Source organism: Corythoichthys intestinalis, chromosome 17, assembly GCF_030265065.1.
Source record: "Corythoichthys intestinalis isolate RoL2023-P3 chromosome 17, ASM3026506v1, whole genome shotgun sequence".
Lineage (NCBI taxonomy): Eukaryota > Metazoa > Chordata > Actinopteri > Syngnathiformes > Syngnathidae > Corythoichthys > Corythoichthys intestinalis.
In genome coordinates this window covers 32,342,759-32,361,898 of record NC_080411.1, presented here as the reverse complement: position 1 = coordinate 32,361,898, position 19,140 = coordinate 32,342,759, and the positions used below count along the sequence as shown (strand labels likewise).

General features: G+C 38.2%; 1 protein-coding gene across 1 annotated transcript in view; it reads right to left on the bottom strand.

Moving 5' to 3' along the window:
• LOC130905341 (nipped-B-like protein B) overlaps positions 1–19,140 on the bottom strand; it is a 78,494-nt gene that overhangs the window by 55,564 nt on the left and 3,790 nt on the right. The window contains exons 2-8 of the mRNA XM_057818640.1: positions 15,250–15,382; positions 5,825–5,990; positions 3,771–3,871; positions 3,284–3,392; positions 3,039–3,199; positions 2,821–2,948; positions 50–140 (exon numbers count right to left, since the gene is read on the bottom strand). Coding sequence (XP_057674623.1) covers positions 50–140; positions 2,821–2,948; positions 3,039–3,199; positions 3,284–3,392; positions 3,771–3,871; positions 5,825–5,990; positions 15,250–15,313 — 820 coding nt within the window. The 5' untranslated portion in view covers positions 15,314–15,382. The remainder of the gene's footprint in view (positions 1–49; positions 141–2,820; positions 2,949–3,038; positions 3,200–3,283; positions 3,393–3,770; positions 3,872–5,824; positions 5,991–15,249; positions 15,383–19,140) is intronic.

Below are 19,140 nucleotides of genomic sequence, written 5' to 3'. Positions count from 1 at the left end.
GTTTCCACTGTATCTTGTCTACTGTGTATTAGTTTCTACGGCAACATACACTTAGATGGTTCTTCACTCTCATCCGGGGAACACACAGATTGCGGGGACTTGACTGGAAACAAGGCGGCCATCATGGAGTGCTCATTTTCCTGTCAAACGCAAAATGTTTATTGTGATTTTCTTATTGTCTCAAAGTTACTGCCTTTCAAGGATGATTAGTGGCCAAACCTAAAACTTCCCCATGATATTAAAGTCAGGATATTTTAAGAATCATGGTGAGCTTAAGTGCTGTTACGTTGTGACTTGCTGAGCTAAAGAAAGCCTACGATAGCGACTAGCCGCCAAGATTCACAACTACTCAAATCTTTAGTATTGCTGTTTTGTTGCATAGGTAAAGCTAATAAGTGTGTTTAGCTTTTTGGCAAAGAGAATGCCGGACGACAAACATTTCCCCCCAAAAAATGACTTATAGTCCAGTTTGAACAATGTTTTTTTTCTTTGTCATGACACATTTTTTGACTAGTGCGATTTATACTCCGGATTAGTGCTGTGCGGTATGCAAAAAATCTTGTATCACAATATCAATATACCACGATATAATACATTTTTAATGATTTGGTGAAAAATTGTGTAACAATTATGACAGCTTCTCCTGCACTCACCACTATTTTTCAATTGACATTAAACTGAACTGCCATTAATGTTAAATGCATTAATGCATTTAAGTTTTGCAACTTAAAACTATCCAGGGTAAATAGAAGCAACACAGTAGCATAGGTATTTTTTCCAAATGTAAAGATATCTAATTATCTAATACTTGCTACAAGTTGTTTTTACTTTAAAAACTGCTGCATATTAAGTTAACATAATTACATTAATTATTATTTATATTGGAATGAATTGTGTTGTCTGAGTTGTGTGCATATTATATGTTGCTATTTATAGTTGTCATACATGCATTACTCACATACGGTTGGCAGGAGGAGCCGATTTGCTAACTATTGAGTGAAGACTGAGCCTGACTGGTGGTACCACTACGGCATATGGAACCTCAAAATATAGCAAGTCAGTGTAAATCAGGTGCCATCTGCTGGCAAAAATATTTCGGAAAATATGGTAAGTTGTATATTATCCTTTTGGTACAACTTTTTTTTGAGAGTCGAGAAATTCATCCTGAAAAATATGTACATTGGGGCAAATAAGTATTTAGTCAACCACTAATTGTGCAAGTTCTCCCACTTGAAAATATTGGAGAGGCCTGTAATTGTCAACATGGGTAAATCTCAACCATGAGAGAAAGAATATGGAAAAAAAACAGAAAACCACATTGTTTGATTTTTAAAGAATTTATTTGCAAATCATGGTGGAAAATAAGTATTTGGTCAATACCAAAAGTTCATCTCAATACTTTGTTATGTACCCTTTGTTGGCAATAACGGAGGTCAAACATTTTGAGTAACTCTTCACAAGCTTTTCACACACTGTTGCTGGTATTTTGGCAGTGATGTTTTGGGGCTGTCGTTGGGCAACACGGACTTTCAACTCCCTCCACAGATTTTCTACGGGGTTGAGATCTGGAGACTGGCTAGGCCACTCCATGACCTTGAAATGCTTCTTACGAAGCCACTCCTTTGTTGCCCTGGCTGTGTGTTTGGGATCATTGTCATGCTGAAAGACCCAGCCACGTCTCATCTTCAATGCCCTTGCTGATGGAAGGAGATTTTCACTCAAAATCTCTCGATACATGGCCCAATTCATTCTTTCCTTTACACAGATCAGTCGTCCTGGTACCTTTGCAGGAAAATGTTTCCACCCCCATGCTTTACAGTGGGTATGGTGTTCTTCGGATGCAATTCAGTATTCTTTCTCCTCCAAACATGAGAACCTGTGTTTCTACCAAAAAGTTCTATTTTGGTTTCATCTGACCATAACACATTCTCCCAGTCCTCTTCTGCATCATCCAAATGCTCTCTAGCGAACCGCAGACGGGCCTGGACGTGAACTTTCTTCAGCAGGGGGACACGTCTGGCAGTGCAGGATTTGAGTGCCTGGCGGCGCATTGTGTTACTGAGGTCCCAGCTCTCTGTAGGTCATTCACTAGGTCCTCCCGTGTGGTTCTGGGATTTTTGCTCACCGTTCTTGTTATCATTTTGACGCCACGGGGTGAGATCTTGCATGGAGCCCCACATCGAGATAGATTATCAGTGGTCTTGTATGTCTTCCATTTTCTAATAATTGCTCCCACAGTTGATTTCTTTACACCAAGCATTTTACCTATTGCAGATTCAGTCTTTCCAGCTTGGTGCAGGTTTACAATTTTGTCTCTGGTGTCCTTCGACAGCTCTTTGGTCTTGGCAATAGTGAAGTTTTGAGTGTGACTGACTGAGGTTGTGGACAGGGGTCTTTTATACCGATAATGAGTTAAAACAGTTGCCATTAATACAGGTAACGAGTGGAGCCTCGTAAAAACCTCGGTAGAAGAAGTTAGACCTCTTTGACAGCCAGAAATCTTGCTTGTTTGTAGGTGATCAATTACTTATTTTCCAATCTAATTTGGAAATAAATTTTTTAAACATTGACAATTACATTCTCTAATCTTTTCAAGTAGGAGAACTTGCACAATTGGTGGTTGACTAAATACTTATTTGCCCCACTGCATATGTAATATGCAAGTTTTTATCTTCAATGCTTAAAGTCATTATTGTAGAATTTTAGAAATTTTACAAACTTTAATCTGAAAATAATATTATTTTTCTCAAAAGTGTCCAATGAAACATGTTCCAGAAAATATATTATTTTATTCTCGAAAAATATACAATTTTTTTGTACCTCGTTTCCAAGTCTGTGGGCAACGTTGACATAGTCATCATCTGAGCCTGATTTGGCATGATGATTGGAAGCATTACTCGATAGCTGTGCTGACACCTTGTTGTGGAGAGTCCTAATGTTACCCCCAACTGGAAGAGAAAGTGAATTTTATTGCTAGTGAGGTCAAATATGTAATGGCAGATACGATGTGACCACTCTTACGAGGAGCATAGGCCCACCTTGCTGTGTCTGCTGGTGTTGAGAGTAACTGGGTGGACTGTATTGCATGTAATCAGCAGGACTCTGAGGAGTGTAGGGACTAGGGATGGGGCTATTTGAATGTTGTTGCTGTTGTGATATGAACCGAGCTCTCGACCCAGACTGCGGCGAGCTGAAACATCTACAAAGTTGTGCAATATCATTTTAATAAAAAAAATAAATAAATAAAACAATTTTTAGTCGTTCGAGTTCTCCGCGATCTTACCCAGAAGTCCTTTGAGGGACTGGGGACTGCTGATAATTTGGTGCTGGACTCCTGTGCACCTGATTTGGAGAAATCTTATACTGTTGTACCGCTGGTTGTTGGATTACACCTGAGTGAAATAGTAATGTAAAAACTGAGATCATTCACACAACCACAAGCGAGAACTTGAAAACTTCGAACTTAAGACCCACAACTGTGCGGAAGATATGATAACCAGCGGCCAGTGTGCTACCAAGGCACGTATCTTTACAGTTAATATAGTGTACAAACTGTATAGTGTTATTGCAATTACACATCCCATTTTTCCCTTAAATGCCTTGTCCCTCTTTGAATGTGTTTATGTTATATAAACCACACATATTAAAAGTGCAATAAGCTGTTTGCATACCAAATGGCATGCAAGTGTCTTATTTCTATTGTGTGTATAAATGCTGAATTTCAGCATGACCTCCAGCATAATGTATTACTAATAAATGCATTGTCATACTTTTGTCCCGGAAGATTTTGGGATTTCTGGACAGCAGAGTTTGCAAGAGCACAGGCATGTCACCCTCAGGCTCATCGTTCCCCAAGTTGTCTTTTAGCTCTCTGTAAAGCACATGAAAAGAAAACAACAGTCACACAACATTGACAACCAGTGGCAATTGGCTATTTTAGGGACAGACGTCATTCAGCCAAAGCGAAGAAGAACCTAATATCATCAGATAAAGCTTGAGTTTAAGTGTAGATACACCTCAAACAATTCCCATAACACTATAACTACAATGCATATACTGGACTGTCTCAGAAAATTAGAATACACAATATTCTAATTTTCTGAGACAGTCCTGTATATTGTTCTATGTAAAGGACGTCAGCCAAGGTCGGCCCCCCACATTTTTACCACGCCAAATCTGGTCCCCTTTGCAAAAAGTTTGGACACCCCTGCTTTAAATGGTGGATTAATGTACAGGACTGTCTCAGAAAATTAGAATATTGTGTATTCTAATTTTCTGAGACAGTCCAGTATATATTTTATATTTCAAAAGTAAACACCCTTGACAGTCATTAGAAATGTCCCGATGCCATTTTATTTATTCCAGATCTTATTTCTTATAGATATGCTTTGCCGATACCGATCTGATACCAGTTCCGATCCAATACCCAGTAAAAATAATACAAACAGCAAATGAAAAATTATATTTTTCATGTTAATTTTCCTCATTTTTTGCTTTTTTTATGTGTTATAGCCAATAAAATGGTCTCTCCAAAACCTCAAACCTGACTCAAAAACATTACTTAGGTCAATTCTAACAAAACAAAAGGTAAAAGGAAGGAAATTTATTTATTTGTGATATTTCTAATTATTCGAAAAACGTACTGTATCATAGACTTCATAATATACTGACAGGACACCGGGCACAGGGTCTATGTCTATGTCTATGTCTATGTCAAAGCTGACTGAGTGGAAACACAGACAAAGAGCTTTTCACGTTGAAAATTCTTGTGAATAAATGCTTAAATCCCTGAATTCGCAAAACAGTCTCGATTCTTGGTTAAAAGCAAAAAAAAAAAAAAAAAAACAGGCAGTTAGCATTTATTTTACGTAAATATGTCGAATGTGCTGCTAGTCTTTAAGCCGCTGTAACGCCGCCTTATCACCGCAAAGAGGTTTTTACGTTGAAAATTCTTGTGAATAAATGCGTAAATCCCTGAATACTTTTTAGCAGGGTTCGGCAACCCAAGAGCCATATTGGACCAAAAAACAAAATACAAACATGTCTTGAGCCGCAATATAAGCCTTATATAGAAGGCAACACATACTGTATGTATCTATATTAGCCTACTATCAAAATGACTGTTGGCTTCAAATATATAATGAGCCTTCATGATTAAATATTTTCCCTGCGGTACATCATATAGAGCAGGGGTAGCCAACGTCAGTCCTCGAGGGCCCCTATCCAGCTTGTTTTCCATGTCTCCCTCCTCCAACACACCTGACTCCAATAATCAGGATCGTTATCAGGCTTCTGCAGAGCTTACTGATGAGCTGATCATTTGATTCAGATGTTTTAAAGGAGGGAGACATGGAAAACAAGCTGGATAGGGGCCCTCGAGGACCGGAGTTGGCTACCCCTGCTATAGAGAATGACACACCACGTGGCAAATCTGTTGTACAACGACACCTCAAATTTAACTTCATTCTAATATTAATGAATTAGAATGTTTGTGTCATGTTTGTCCTCTGACAGAAACCATATTAAAACAAAAAAATCCCTTTTTCCATTTTGAGACATTTTTTAAAAAAAGCTCCAGGCAACCACTTGGGCAGCGTTAAAGAGCCACCAGTTGCTGAACCCTGCTTTATACATATGGACGTAAAACAATCTCGATTCTTTGTTAAAGGAGCAAAAAAACGGTCAGTTAGCATTTATTTTACGTAAATATGTCGAATGTGCTGCTAGTCTTTAAGCCATTGTGGCGCCGCCAAATCGAATATCAACACCCAGGAAAAAAAAGTTTCATTAATAAATTAAGGCCAGAACGCCCAGCACTACTCACATGTGCTCTGTGGAGACCTGGTTGAGGCCGTGTGCCAACTGAGTCACCAGATTTTCGTCGCGACACACCAAAAGGCTGCTGACCTCTTCAGAGATCCGTCCATTGTAGAGCAGACTCTTGGCGGTGGTGGCAGGGAGAGGTGAGGGCAGTGGAAGTTGGTTTAACACTATGTATGATGAAGCAAAGGACATGATTAATGCAGTTCTGCATTGGACCTCGCAATTAAAAACAATGTTTTTTTTTTCCTTCGTTTTCTAGGGATTTTCTTAATTTCTTTGTAATCCAAACACTCTTATTAGTATTGCATACCTCCCTCTAAAATAAATAGCTTTGATTTAGAGATAATATGTAAATAAGTGCTTTCTGTATTTCTCAAAGCATATACACTATTGCTCGTTAGTTTGGCATCACTCATGCGTTCCAATCACTGTAATTTTCAGACTGCCTACTTCTACTGCTCTTCTCAAATGTTTTTTATGCATATTTGTTACGTAAATTAATGTGTCAAGGAAATAAACATATCATTCTCCACTAGATGAGGCTTCTGAAGACTTCCGGATATATACATCATACAAGTTAAGTCATATAGGTGAATGACAAAACTCCATTAGGAGCAAGAAGCTCAAGCCGAGCACGGTGGCGCGTGCCTGTAATCCAAGCTGCTGGGAGGCTGAGACTGTTTGATCGTTTGAGCTTAGGAGTTCTGAGCTGCAATGCGCTATGTTAATCGGGTGTCCGCACTAAGTTCGGTATCGATATGGTGCTCCTGCCTAAGGAGGGGTGCACTGGCCCAGGTTGGAAACAGAGCAGGTCAAAGCCCACATGCTGCTCAGTAGTGGGATCGCACCTGCGAATAGATGCTGTAGTGCAGCCTGAGTAATACAGCGGGACACTGTCTTTTTAATAAATAAATGGCCCTCACTCATTATTCTTTAAAATGACTAAACTACGCCTCTAGAACGTTTCGAGTTGATTACGGTACTGCTTAAAGTTTGTATTTGCATTGAAACAGCGGTCCAGCAGCAGCTCCTATTGGACGAAAGAAAAACGGCATCAGGCAAATGGTGCTCTTGAGCAAAAAAGAATGCTGTTAAATTCAGTGTAAATTTTAAATTACGGTACTACCCCTAAAAAATATCCTAACACAAAGAGAGTCAGATACATTTCAGCCTTTTTGCTAATCTTGTTTTCTTAAAGTATCTAAAAGGTCTTTATTATTATTATTATTTTAATCAAACTAGAAAATGCAATGCAAACTAGAAAATGCAATTTTCTGGAGAAATTGCATGTGGTTGACTCACTTCCCGTATATTTTTAGGCAATTCATATTAATTTTGGGACATTTTCCGGTCACTTCCTTATTAACTCACAGCAGGCATTGATGGCAAAAGATGTAGTGTGAGGCCAGTCTTCCATTTCACATGAGTTGGACGTCTATCGCTGTCAGTGGGAACCATGAGTCAGAGTTACTGTTTATTTTAATATTAGCCATTATTGGAAGTGCTTGTTTTAATTATTTACCTGATGTCGAACCATTCCACTAACACTGTACATGTAAGCAAAAAATAATTCCACCAGCTGACTGCAACATGGTGTCATGAGTGGATAATCGTGTTGCGTTTACGTCCACAGGGGTTTCAAGGTGATTACGATATGGCAATATATCACGATATATTGCAACCCGATGGGTCATCCATATGTTCCCGCCAAGTACTGAGACTTTTTGTATTCCTCGAAAGGTTTTTATGTATATTTGTTACGTAAATTCATTCATCAAGGAAATAAAGTTATCATCGCATCTGTGTTTTCTCTCAGTCTCCACTAGATGAGGCTTCAGGGTACTTCCAGATATATGCATCATAAACTTTATGTCATATAGTTGAATGACAAAACTCCAATAAGAGCCAACATTTCTTGCCGGGCATGGTGGCATGTGCCTATAATCCAAGCTGCTGGGAGGCTGAGACTGTTGGATCGTTTGAGCTCAGGAGCTCTGAAGTGCAGTGCACGTTGTCGATCGGGTGTCCGCACTAAGTTTGGTATTGATATGGTGTTCCTGGGGGAGCTCGGGACCACCAGGTTGCCTAAGGAGGGGTGCACCGGCCCAGGTCGGAAACGGAGCAGGTCAAAGCCCTTGTGCCGCTCAGTAGTGGGATCGCGCCAGTGAATAGATGCTGTAGTGCAGCCTGAGTAATACAGCGGGACACTGTCTTTTTAAATGAATGGCCCTGACTCATTGTTCTTTAAAATGACTAACTACGCCTCTAGACCGTTTCGAGTTGATTACGGTACTGCTTTATGTTTGTATTTGCCTTAAAACAACGGTCCAGCAGCAGCTCCTATTGAACGAAAGAAAAACTGCATCAGGCAAATGGTGTTCTTGAGCAAAAAACACTGCTATTGATTTCAGTGTAAATTTTAAATTACCGTACTACCAAAAAAAAAAAAAAAAAAAAATCCTAACACAAAGTAAGATACATTTGAGCCTTTTTGCTAATCGTGTTTTCGTAAGGTATCTAAAAGGACTTTATTTTATTTATTTATTTTTTAATCAAACTAGAAAATGCCATTTCTGGAGAAATTGCGTGTGGATGCTTTGCTCTGTTATGTGTCACTTCCTGTATATTTTTAGGCAATTCCTATTAATTTTGGGACATTTTCCGGTAACTTCCTTAATAACTCATTGCAGGCATTGATGGTGAAAGATGTAGTGTGAGGTCAGCTCTTCCATTTCACATGAGTTGGATCTCTATAGCCGTCGATGGGAACCAATGAGTTAGTGTTACTGTTTAGTTTAATATTAGCCATTATTGGAAGTGTTGGTTTAATTATTTACCTGATGTCGAATCATTGCACTAACACAGTATATGTAAGCAAAAAATAATTCCACCAGCTGACTGCAACACGGTCTCATTAGTGGATAATCGTGTTGCGTTTATATCCGCGGGGGTTTCAAGGTGATTATGATATGGCAATATATCACCCCAAGTATCAAGACTTTTATTTAACACATTGGCCCTTCTATGGAGAATGGACACTGTAAACTGTTCATTCAATGTTTGTTGAGCAATTCCTTGGGGTCCGCCAGGGGCGCACAGAATGGCGGTGAAGGTAACGTGGGCGCAAGTCTTCTAGAGGACCACGCGCAGGACAATCACCCACCTATCACTACCATCACTGAACACTCAATACTCTGCATTGTAGGGATGGGAATTGATAGGATTTTTACGAATCCGATTCCTTTATCGATATTGCTTAACGATTCGATTCTTTATCGATTCTCTTATCGATTCTAATTTGGGGAAAAAGAAGAACAAACGTTTTGATTGGCATCGAGTTTGTTTAATCAGAACTCACAACCTTACAAACTCACAACGAAATCAAAAGAGGCCCAAAGCCTCAATGTTAACTGTGGCAATAAGTGGCAAATACACAAGAATGTGTAACATTTTACTGAAACATTTATCTAATAGAAATAAAAAATATTGGTATATATTGGCAGATAGGTTGTTGTTCTGCCTTTGGCAATATGTGTTAAAGCAGGGGTCCCCAAACTTTTTCCTGTGAGGGCCACATAACTTTTCCCTTCTCTGATGAGGGGCCGGGGTCAGTTTGTAACAGAAAAAGTATGACGATTGCAGAAGTGCATAAATGTAAAAAATTATTGTTTTTCAGAAAGCCACAATCAAATAACCCTTTCTGGATTCTTCACGGAATGAAAGTAAATACAATAAAAATAATAATATAATAATAATAATTAATGATAAAAACACAATTAATTAAATAGATAATAACCAAATAACCCTCTCTGAATTCTTTAAGGAAAAAGGCCAGGAAATAAATAACACGATTGAGAAAAAAAAAAAATCAAAATGGCCGGACCAAATGTGGAGGCGGGCCGTATTTGGGCCGCGGGCCGCAGTTTGGGCACCCGAAGAAATGCCGCATCCAAGCGAGTGAGCGAGCGAAGTGAGAGAGGGAAACACTTCTACGAGCCTACGTTCTTTGTTAATGTTAATATCTACAGAGGCAACGCCTGTATGTATCATCTTTTGTGTTGTTGTTGTTGTGTTTCCACTCGCGATCGGACACTTAAATCCAGTTGTGTAGTGGTTTGAACGATGTGCTAATGCTAGCGAACGACTGCTAACCATACTGTTATGAGCAGCTAATCATCGCTGATTTACGTTGATGCAAACCTGTTTGTTATTGGGGACAAAATTGATTTGTTTCTTTTCTATTCTTAGTTTCACTCTTCAAGTGATGGTTGAATAAAGTCAGCAAATTATACCAACGTCTTCTACATCGTCATTTGGGAGTTTAGCTAGCTGTATAGCCAGAACCGAGCCAGTCGCTTTGTTGTAATTTTTCCTCGTGAAGTGAAGACACACTTTCGAGCGTTTGAACCTACGTGCTGTCATTGTTATGTTTATGGCTGCAATGCTCGTGCTTACCCGTCATAACCTTTCATTTTCACACTCTTTCCTGGTGAAGTGTAGTCAAACTTTGGAGCGAGTGGTTCTTGCAGCCATGCTAGTTTGATGCGTCTGGACAACAAGACACGTCACGACGCAATACGCGTCTTTAGGAATCGTTAAGGCTTTTTCATTGTGATGTCGAGGCCTCGAAACACTCGGAACCGGTTCCGAATTGGAATCGGATTTCGATTCCCATCCCTAATTATATGATATGATATTATATATTATATTATGCTTTTCTGATATCCGTCAGACAGAAAAAATATATTATATTATAATATAATCGAAAGGAAAAGAAGAAGATTAGATAGAATACATTATCTTATCTTATTATAAAATGCTTTTAATTAGGGCTGTCAAAATTATCGCGTTAACGGGCGGTAATCAATTTTTTAAATGAATCACGTTAAAATATTTGACGCATTCAACGCACATGCCCCGCTCACACAGATTAAAATGATAGCACAGTGTCAAGGCCATTTGTTACTTGTGTTTTTTGGTGTTTTGTTGCCCTCTGCTGCCGTTTGGGTGCGACTGATTTTATGGGTTTCAGCACCGTGAGCATTGTGTAATTACTGACATCAACAATGGTGAGCTACTAGTTCATTTTTTGTTTGAAAATGTTACAAATTTTATTAAAACGAAAACATCAAGAGGGGTTTTAATATAAAATTTCTATAGCTTGTACTAACATTATCTTTTAAGAACTACAAGTCTTTCTATCCATGGATCGCTTTAACAGAATGTTAATAATGTTAATGCCATCTTGTTGATTTATTGTTATATTAAACAAATACAGTACTTATGTACAGTATGTTGAAAGTCCATTCCATTCCCATTCCAACAATAATTTACAGAAAAATATGGCATATTTTATAGGTGGTTTGAATTGCGATTAATTACGATTAATTATTTTTTAAGCTGTGATTAACTCGATTAAAAATTTTAATCGTTTGACAGCCCTACTTTTAATTCTTTCTGATATAATATAATATAATATAATATAATATAATATAATATAATATAATATAATATAATATAATATAATATAATACAACATCTGTCAGACAGAAAGAATAAAAAGCATTTTTATAATATAATATAATATAATATACATATTATACTATAATATATTAATATATTACATCAGTCAGACAGAAAGAATAAAAAGCATTTTTATAATATAATATAATATAATATAATATAATATAATATAATATAATATAATATAATATAATATAATATAATATAATATAATATAATAATTTTATATTATATCAGTCAGACCGAAAGAATAAAAAGTATTTTGGGGGGATAATTTCAAAAATAAATAAAAGGAGGAATTTATTAACAAATTCCTTCTTTTTACATAAAAAAAAGTTTCATTTTTATTTCATTTTTAATTTTCTATATTTTCTTAATCCTTTTTATTAATTAAAAAATATGACTTCAATTTAAGATTAAAAAAAGGACGAATTCATTTTTAATTTTCAAAATTGTATTAATTTTTTTTATTAATTAAATAATCGTTATGATTATTGGATATAGGATTTCCCAATTTTTTGTTATATATTAAATTTGTGTGTGTGTGCATATATATATATATATATATATATATATATATATATATATTTTTTTTTTTTTTTTTTTTTTTTTTAAAGCTTTTTGTGTATATTTGTTACGTAAATTCATGCATCAAGGAAACAAAGGTATCATCGCATCAGTGTTTTCTCTCAGTCTCCACTAGATGAGGCTTCTGAGTGCTTCCGGATATATACAGTACATCATGACAAAACTCCAATAACAGCATGCAGTCCTTGCCGGGTGCAGTGGCGCGCGCCTATAATCCAAGCTGCTGGGAGGCTGAGTGCACTATGTCGATCAGGTGTCCACACTAAGTTCGGTATCGATATAGTGTTGCTGGAGGAGCCCAGGACCACCAGGTCGCCTAAGGAGGGGTGCACCAGTCCAGGTCCGAAACGGAGCAGGTCAAAACCCTCGTGCTGCTCAGTACTGGGATCGCGCCTGTGAATAGATGCTGTAGTGCAGCCTGAGTAATACAGCGGGACGCTGTCTTTTTAAATAAATGGCCCTTACTCATTATTCTTTGAAATGACTAAACTACGCGATTAGAACGTTTCGAGTTGATTACGCTACTGCTTTATGTTTGTGTTTGCTTGAAAACAACGGTCCAGCAGCAGCTCCTATTGGACGAAAGAAAAACTGCATCAGACAAATGGCGCTGTTGAGTGTAGAAGACTGCTATTGAATTCAGTGTAAATTTAAATTACGATAGTACCAAAAATCCTAACACAAAGTAAGATACATTCATCATCTCTCAAAGAGATATCAGTGATTGCGGTTTGTTCCCTCTATATGTGCAGGTAACAATTTTGCAGTACATTTATATCTAACAGCAATGTTGCACAAAAAAGGTGTCACTGTTTAATAAAGGACTAAACAGTATTTTTTTTTCATTTTGAAATACCTTGTTTTTCGTTTTAACAGTTGGATCATAGAATATCGTATATCGATTTTCTGGCCAATGTATCGATAAGTGCTGTATCGCAATATTGTAATCATTATCCTTGTATCACGAATCGTATTATATCGTGAGCTGCCCTGAGGTTCCCACCCCTTGTTTCCAATAAGTTTTCGTCCTGGTCATCTTTTGCTCTTTCAGTATTGTTCCTTTGTATTTTGTGAATAAATTTTGGTTTTGCTCTACTCTGCAACTGGGTCCTAGCTTGCACTTACTTTACCGCAACATTTACCAGTCTGGGCTCGACTCTTAAAGGGGAAGTTCAGAATTTTTGACATCAGGCTTAATCTTAGAGTTAGCGGGGGTTTAATTAGTGCGTGGCGTTGATTTCAACAAATTCTGTGTGGTTTGTTAGTTATTTGTTAGTTTCCGAGCTACAGAGTGGCTAAGCTAGCGCTAATCAATTGAGCCGTCTTAATATGCCAATAAAAAACAACATATGAATATGCCAATAAAAAAACAACATATGCACACATGCAAATCATCGATGACCCGTGCAATCAATAGTGTTGGCTCTGTTTTCAGGATAAAGTTATTAAAACTTACCATTGCATGTTAATAATTGCAGTAGAGCTGAAACGAATACTCGAGTAACTCGAGTAAATCGAGTTTGCCCCGACTACTTTTAATGTGGGACAACGCGCTGACGTCCTGTGCGTAGAGGAAGAAGCAATTAAAAAAAAAAAAAAACTTACTGCAGCCAACAGCCACTACAAACTACGCCGACGCTGCTAAAAACTACGCCCGCACGATACTACGGTCGTAGCAGGTAGCGTCTGATGCATCTCATAGATATGACAAGTATGTATAACTAGATGCGAAACAACAGACTCGGCGGCGTTAGTAAACAGCCGCCATCTTAAAGCAGTAGACTTCTCAGCACTAATAAATAAGATTAACGTTACTGTCACTCGCTCACGTAACGTTAGCCCTGCGGAGGGCTGGTTTTCTATTAATCATGTCCACTGTCTATGTGTGGCTAACATGTCTTACATACAGGCTTTTTTTAATCCGTGAAAACATAGCGCTGTAGAGTGATGAGGGTGTAAAATAAAAACTTAATAATTCTAACTGTCAATTTTGGCTCAGTAGTCATTGCTGGATAAAACACCAAGTAGCACTGGTCCCTAATGTGCTCCACTACAGCAGGTATCATTCATTTATATTGAACACTGCAAAAACTCAAAATCCTTACAGGACTTACAGTTTAGACTAACTTCAAACTTAACTAGAAATAGCCTAACACAAATGAATATTCAATTGAAACACGTAGGAAAAACACCTAACTTTTAAGTGATGTGTGTTATCAAGCATAATGACATTTTTAGGTGAGAAATAAGAAGTCTGGAAATGCAATTGTTGGCTGTTTTCAACAATGTACATCGAAAATAAAGACATTGATTGATTGAAAATTGTTCAGTATTAGAAGAAATGTCTTGTTTTCTCATGTATATTGATAATTGCTCTTTACCAAAAAAAAAAAAAAAAAAAGTTTCATCCGATTACTCAATTAATCGATAGAATTTTCAGTCGAATACTCGATTACTAAAATATTCGATAGCTGCATCCCTACTATGAACAGCAACATTTGTAATCCAGAAGCTCTGCAGAGGAGCAGGGCGGAGTGAAATCACTTCGTTTTTTTTCCACTGCTGATTTTTTTATGTCAGAGACGGCAGCAAGTAACCAGTTTCTATTGTTCCTCGTTCTTCATAGGGAGTTTGCCCATTTCTTCTGCCTGTTTCCACAGCCTCTAAATGCTGATTTCACCATGTTGCCGGCTGTCAGTTAACTCAGCAGACTGATGCTGCATTCGAGGAAGGTGGGAAGTCAGAGTTTCCAATCTCCGATCTGGAAAAATATAATTGGAAAACGCCTCCACTATTTGATCGCTTACGAGAAGGCAGGTTTGCTGGAGGTTGAAATGTTTTTTAATGGCCAAAATAAAAAACAATTTGTCGCGATCTGCAATCTTTGCCGCTTATACTCGCTTGAAACGCTTTGGTGTCGCAACTTGTACCCTCCAAGCGGGATAAGTCCGACTTCCCACCTTCCTCGAATGCAGCGTGAGCACGAGTGGCCGAAGCACTCCTCTCTATTGTGGTCGTATTACGCATCTAAAAAAACAGTCCTGCAGAATTAAATGAATAACGGCAGTTTTTTTGCGACATTGTTTTGGCCACATGGGTGTTTTGGAACAATTATCTTCATTTTGAATTTATTTGACTATGTTGGATCCATTCGTAGATCTGTATCCTTTTTAACTGGCATGCCAACTAATTAAACCCCGGCTAAATCGAAGATTAAGGTTAATGTAAAAAATCTGAACTTCCACTTCAAAGCCCACAAATAACAAGACTTTCTTTACATTGAAATTTAAATGCCAAAGGCAGAGGTGCACTTACGGTCTGTGAGGCTTGCGATTCCGGCGAGAGTAGTGATGGGAACATGAGGCATATCACCATTCATACTGAAGATGAGGTCAAAATGCTGCTCGATATCACCAAGGGGCTTCCTGTTCCTCACATTGCCAAAATGCTGAGGAAAATAAAAATAATAATAAAACGTTTTTAGATGAGGAAGCAACCACGTTGACATGAAGCCTGTGGAGACAACTACATTGTGACTTCATTTTTTCTTTTGATGGTTCTGTGGCGACGACTGTGACAAAAACAAATGTTTTCCTTTTTATGAAAACTTATGGCCGTACATTTAAATCTATGCCAGCCAACGACATACAATGATGGACCTGACAATAATCATACGACTCACTGTCATTATTCCAGTATGTCTACTTTTTGTGACATTTATGGTGACTTTTCTAATAGTTTTAAAAGGTTTCTTCATGTATGAGGGTGGATGTGGTTTTGAACCTGCTTCGTATGTTAAGTGCCTTGTGATAACATTTGTTGCTTTAGTCATAAAATGGAATAGTTACTCATTATGCGAACAGCTAATTGACTGCTAATAGATACTTTACCAAACATTCTTTGCCATGAATGAGGAATTCAAATTCAGCACATATACAGAAAATCACATTGTTTGATTTTGAAAGAATTTATTTCCAAATTAGAGTGGAAAATAAGTATTTGGTCACCGACAAACAATCAAGATTTCTGGCTTTCAAAGAGGTCTAACTTCTTCTAACGAGGTGTAACGAGGCTCCACTCGTTACCTGTATTAATGGCACCTGTTTTAACTCATTATCGGTATAAAAGACACCTGTCCACAACTTCAGTCAGTCACACTCCAAACTCCACTATGGCCAAGAAAAAGAGCTGTTGAAGGACACCAGAGACAAAATTGTAGACCTGCACCAGGCTGGGAAGACTGAATCTGCAATAGGTAAAACGCTTGGTGTAAAGAAATCAACTGTGGGAGCAATTATTACAAAATGGAAGACATACAAGACCACTGATAATCTCCCTCGATCTGGGGCTCCATGCAAGATCTCACCCCGTGGCGTCAAAATGATAACAAAAACACGGGGGGGCCTTGTGAATGACCTACAGTGAGCTGGGACCACAGTAACAATGGCTACTATCAGTAACACAATGCGCCGCCAGGGACTCAAATCCTGCACTGCCAGACGTGTGTCCCTGCTGAAGCTAGTACACATCCAGGCCCGTCTGCGGTTCGCTAGAGAGCATTTGGATGATCCAGAAGAGGACTGGGAGAATGTGCTATGGTCTGATGAAACCAAAATAGAACTTTTTGGTAGAAACACAGGTTCTCGTGTTTGGAGGAGAAAGAATACTGAATTGCATCTGAAGAACACCATACCCACTGTGAAGCATGGGGGTGGAAAAATCATGCTTTGGGGCTGTTTTTCTGCAAAGGGACCAGGACGACTGATCTGTGTAAAGGAAAGAATGAATGGGGCCATGTATCGAGAGATTTTGAGTGAAAATCTCCTTCCATCAGCAAGGGCATTGAAGATGAGACGTGGCTGGGTCTTTCAGCATGACAATGATCCCAAACACACAGCCAGGGCAACAAAGGAGTGGCTTTGTAAGAAGCATTTCAAGGTCCTGGAGTGGCCTAGCCAGTCTCCAGATCTCAACCCCATAGAAAATCCGTGGAGGGAGTTGAAAGTCTGTGTTGCCCAACGACAGCCCCAAAACATCACTGCTCTAGAGATGTGCATGGAGGAATGGGCCAAAATACCAGCAACAGTGTGTGAAAAGCTTGTGAAGAGTTACAGAAAACTTTTGGCCTCCGTTATTGCCAACAAAGGGTACATAACAAAGCATTGAGATGAACTTTTAGTATTGACCAAATACTTATTTTCCACCATTAAATTCTAATAAATTCTTTAAAAATCAAACAATGTGATTTTCTGTTTTTTTTTTTCACATTCTGTCTCTCATGGTTGAGGTTTACCTATGTTGACAATTACAGGCCTCTCTAATATTTTCAAGTGGGAGAACTTGAACAATTAGTGGTTGACTAAATACTTATTTGCTGTAGAGGATGTTTGGCAAGTAAGTGACTGCGGTATGTTTATAGCCCAATAATTTGCAACCAATGTTCTGTGACCTATTTATTAAAAATGCATCTGTTAATCAATCTTTGACATGCTAAACAATGGTCTTCCATTACATGACTAAAGGTACACTTAACAAAATTATTTAGAGGAATTGTTTAGCAACAGACTAGAAATGTGTTTGCAGTGTTTCACTTCTGTTTATTTTCATTAAAAATTCATTTTGATGATGGTCTGCACTCAAAAAAATGCACATGCACTATTTTAACTTTTAAATAGGTGTTTTTCATTGTATATACACATTAGTTTTGTGTTTTTACACATAACTGAATCCATTGTTGCATTTATCATGTAAGGGAGTCAATTAAAACACTTAGGAATAAGCATTGCTTAATAAATACGTAAGGTTATTGCACCAATTGTAGGACTTTTGTCCCTCTGAGGATGCCATACACAGCAAAATCAGTGGAGATGAGTTTTTTGGTGTCAATTTATTGGGGGTCGATTAGTGTATTGTTTTTGGCAGCCCTTTTAATTTTCGTCTTAGTCTTTTGGACGAAAATACTTATTAGTCTTAGTCATATTTTAGTCATCTCAAAATGTGTTTGTCTTCGTCTAGTTTTTGTAGAGGAAAACTCAACACTAATTTCGTGTAGTTTTAGTGGACGTTTAATAAAAATGGCTTTGTCTGCAAAATGAAACAAATAATAATTATACCCACCTGGACGCCACAAACTTTATGTTAAAAAGTTCTCTGAGAGTCTAAGAGGACGCTCGCCGTTAGTCATAGCCTAATGCTATCTGAACGTGAATGCTATGCTAACGCTACGAGTTACATTAAGTGTGTGATGATCACTCAGCACAGACCTTTCAAGGCTAAAGGAACATTGCATATTCTCTCGCCAAGAAAAGGCAAACCTTAGCGTATCTCAAAACAGGCAATGAGAAGACTGGAGAGGACACTAGCGGGTGAATTGGGGGGGGGGGCGTAGCACGTCACATGAGTGACACAACCAGACACACATTGTGAACATGTGACCAAAAATTATGGCGCATTTTCGTCTTGTTCTCGTCTCGTCAGACGAAAACTGGCATTCGTGTCACCATGTTTTAGTCTCCCAAGACATGTTTTTAAGCTCGTTATCGTCAGGAAAAAATGTGCGTTGACGAAATGTTTTCGTTATAGTCATCGTTGACGAAAACAAGTTCAAGTGCATGTGTCAGAAAACAAAGTAGGCACAAAGACTTGTGGGTGAGGTGACACCACATCTGTAAGCAGTGTTGTCTGTAAATAGCTGGAGTGTGCTCAGTTGAAAAAAATACACATAATAGTGAGCCTGACTTCTGTCCTCCCTAAACCGCCCATGACAGCAAAAAGTATGTTTATTTCATATTCCACGCGTTATTTTACGCTCCTGAACCGCTTTGATGTGTGCGGAAAAGATTGATTTATTTATTCAATTTTTTAAATCCTGCGCCATTAAAATGAGTGACTTCTGGCTCCAGTCTCAGGTTGAGGAAGAATGCGAATGTGACGTCACCTGGGTCACCATCTCACAACAAAGCCATTGCTTTATAGCATGCAGATGGACTGCGCATTCAGCTGATTTTGTGGATTAATTTGTTTATTTTTCACATCACGCCAGCCTAATGTGCTGCAGGCTTTTGTTGCTGCACCAGGGAGAATGGTGTGAGGCTTTTTGGATTTCCAAAAGATTCTTGTTCACCGCTATGGGCAAAACAAGTCCGACAACCGATGAACCATTGGACGGACAAGGAAATGAGTAAGCTTCGTATTTTATATTATGTC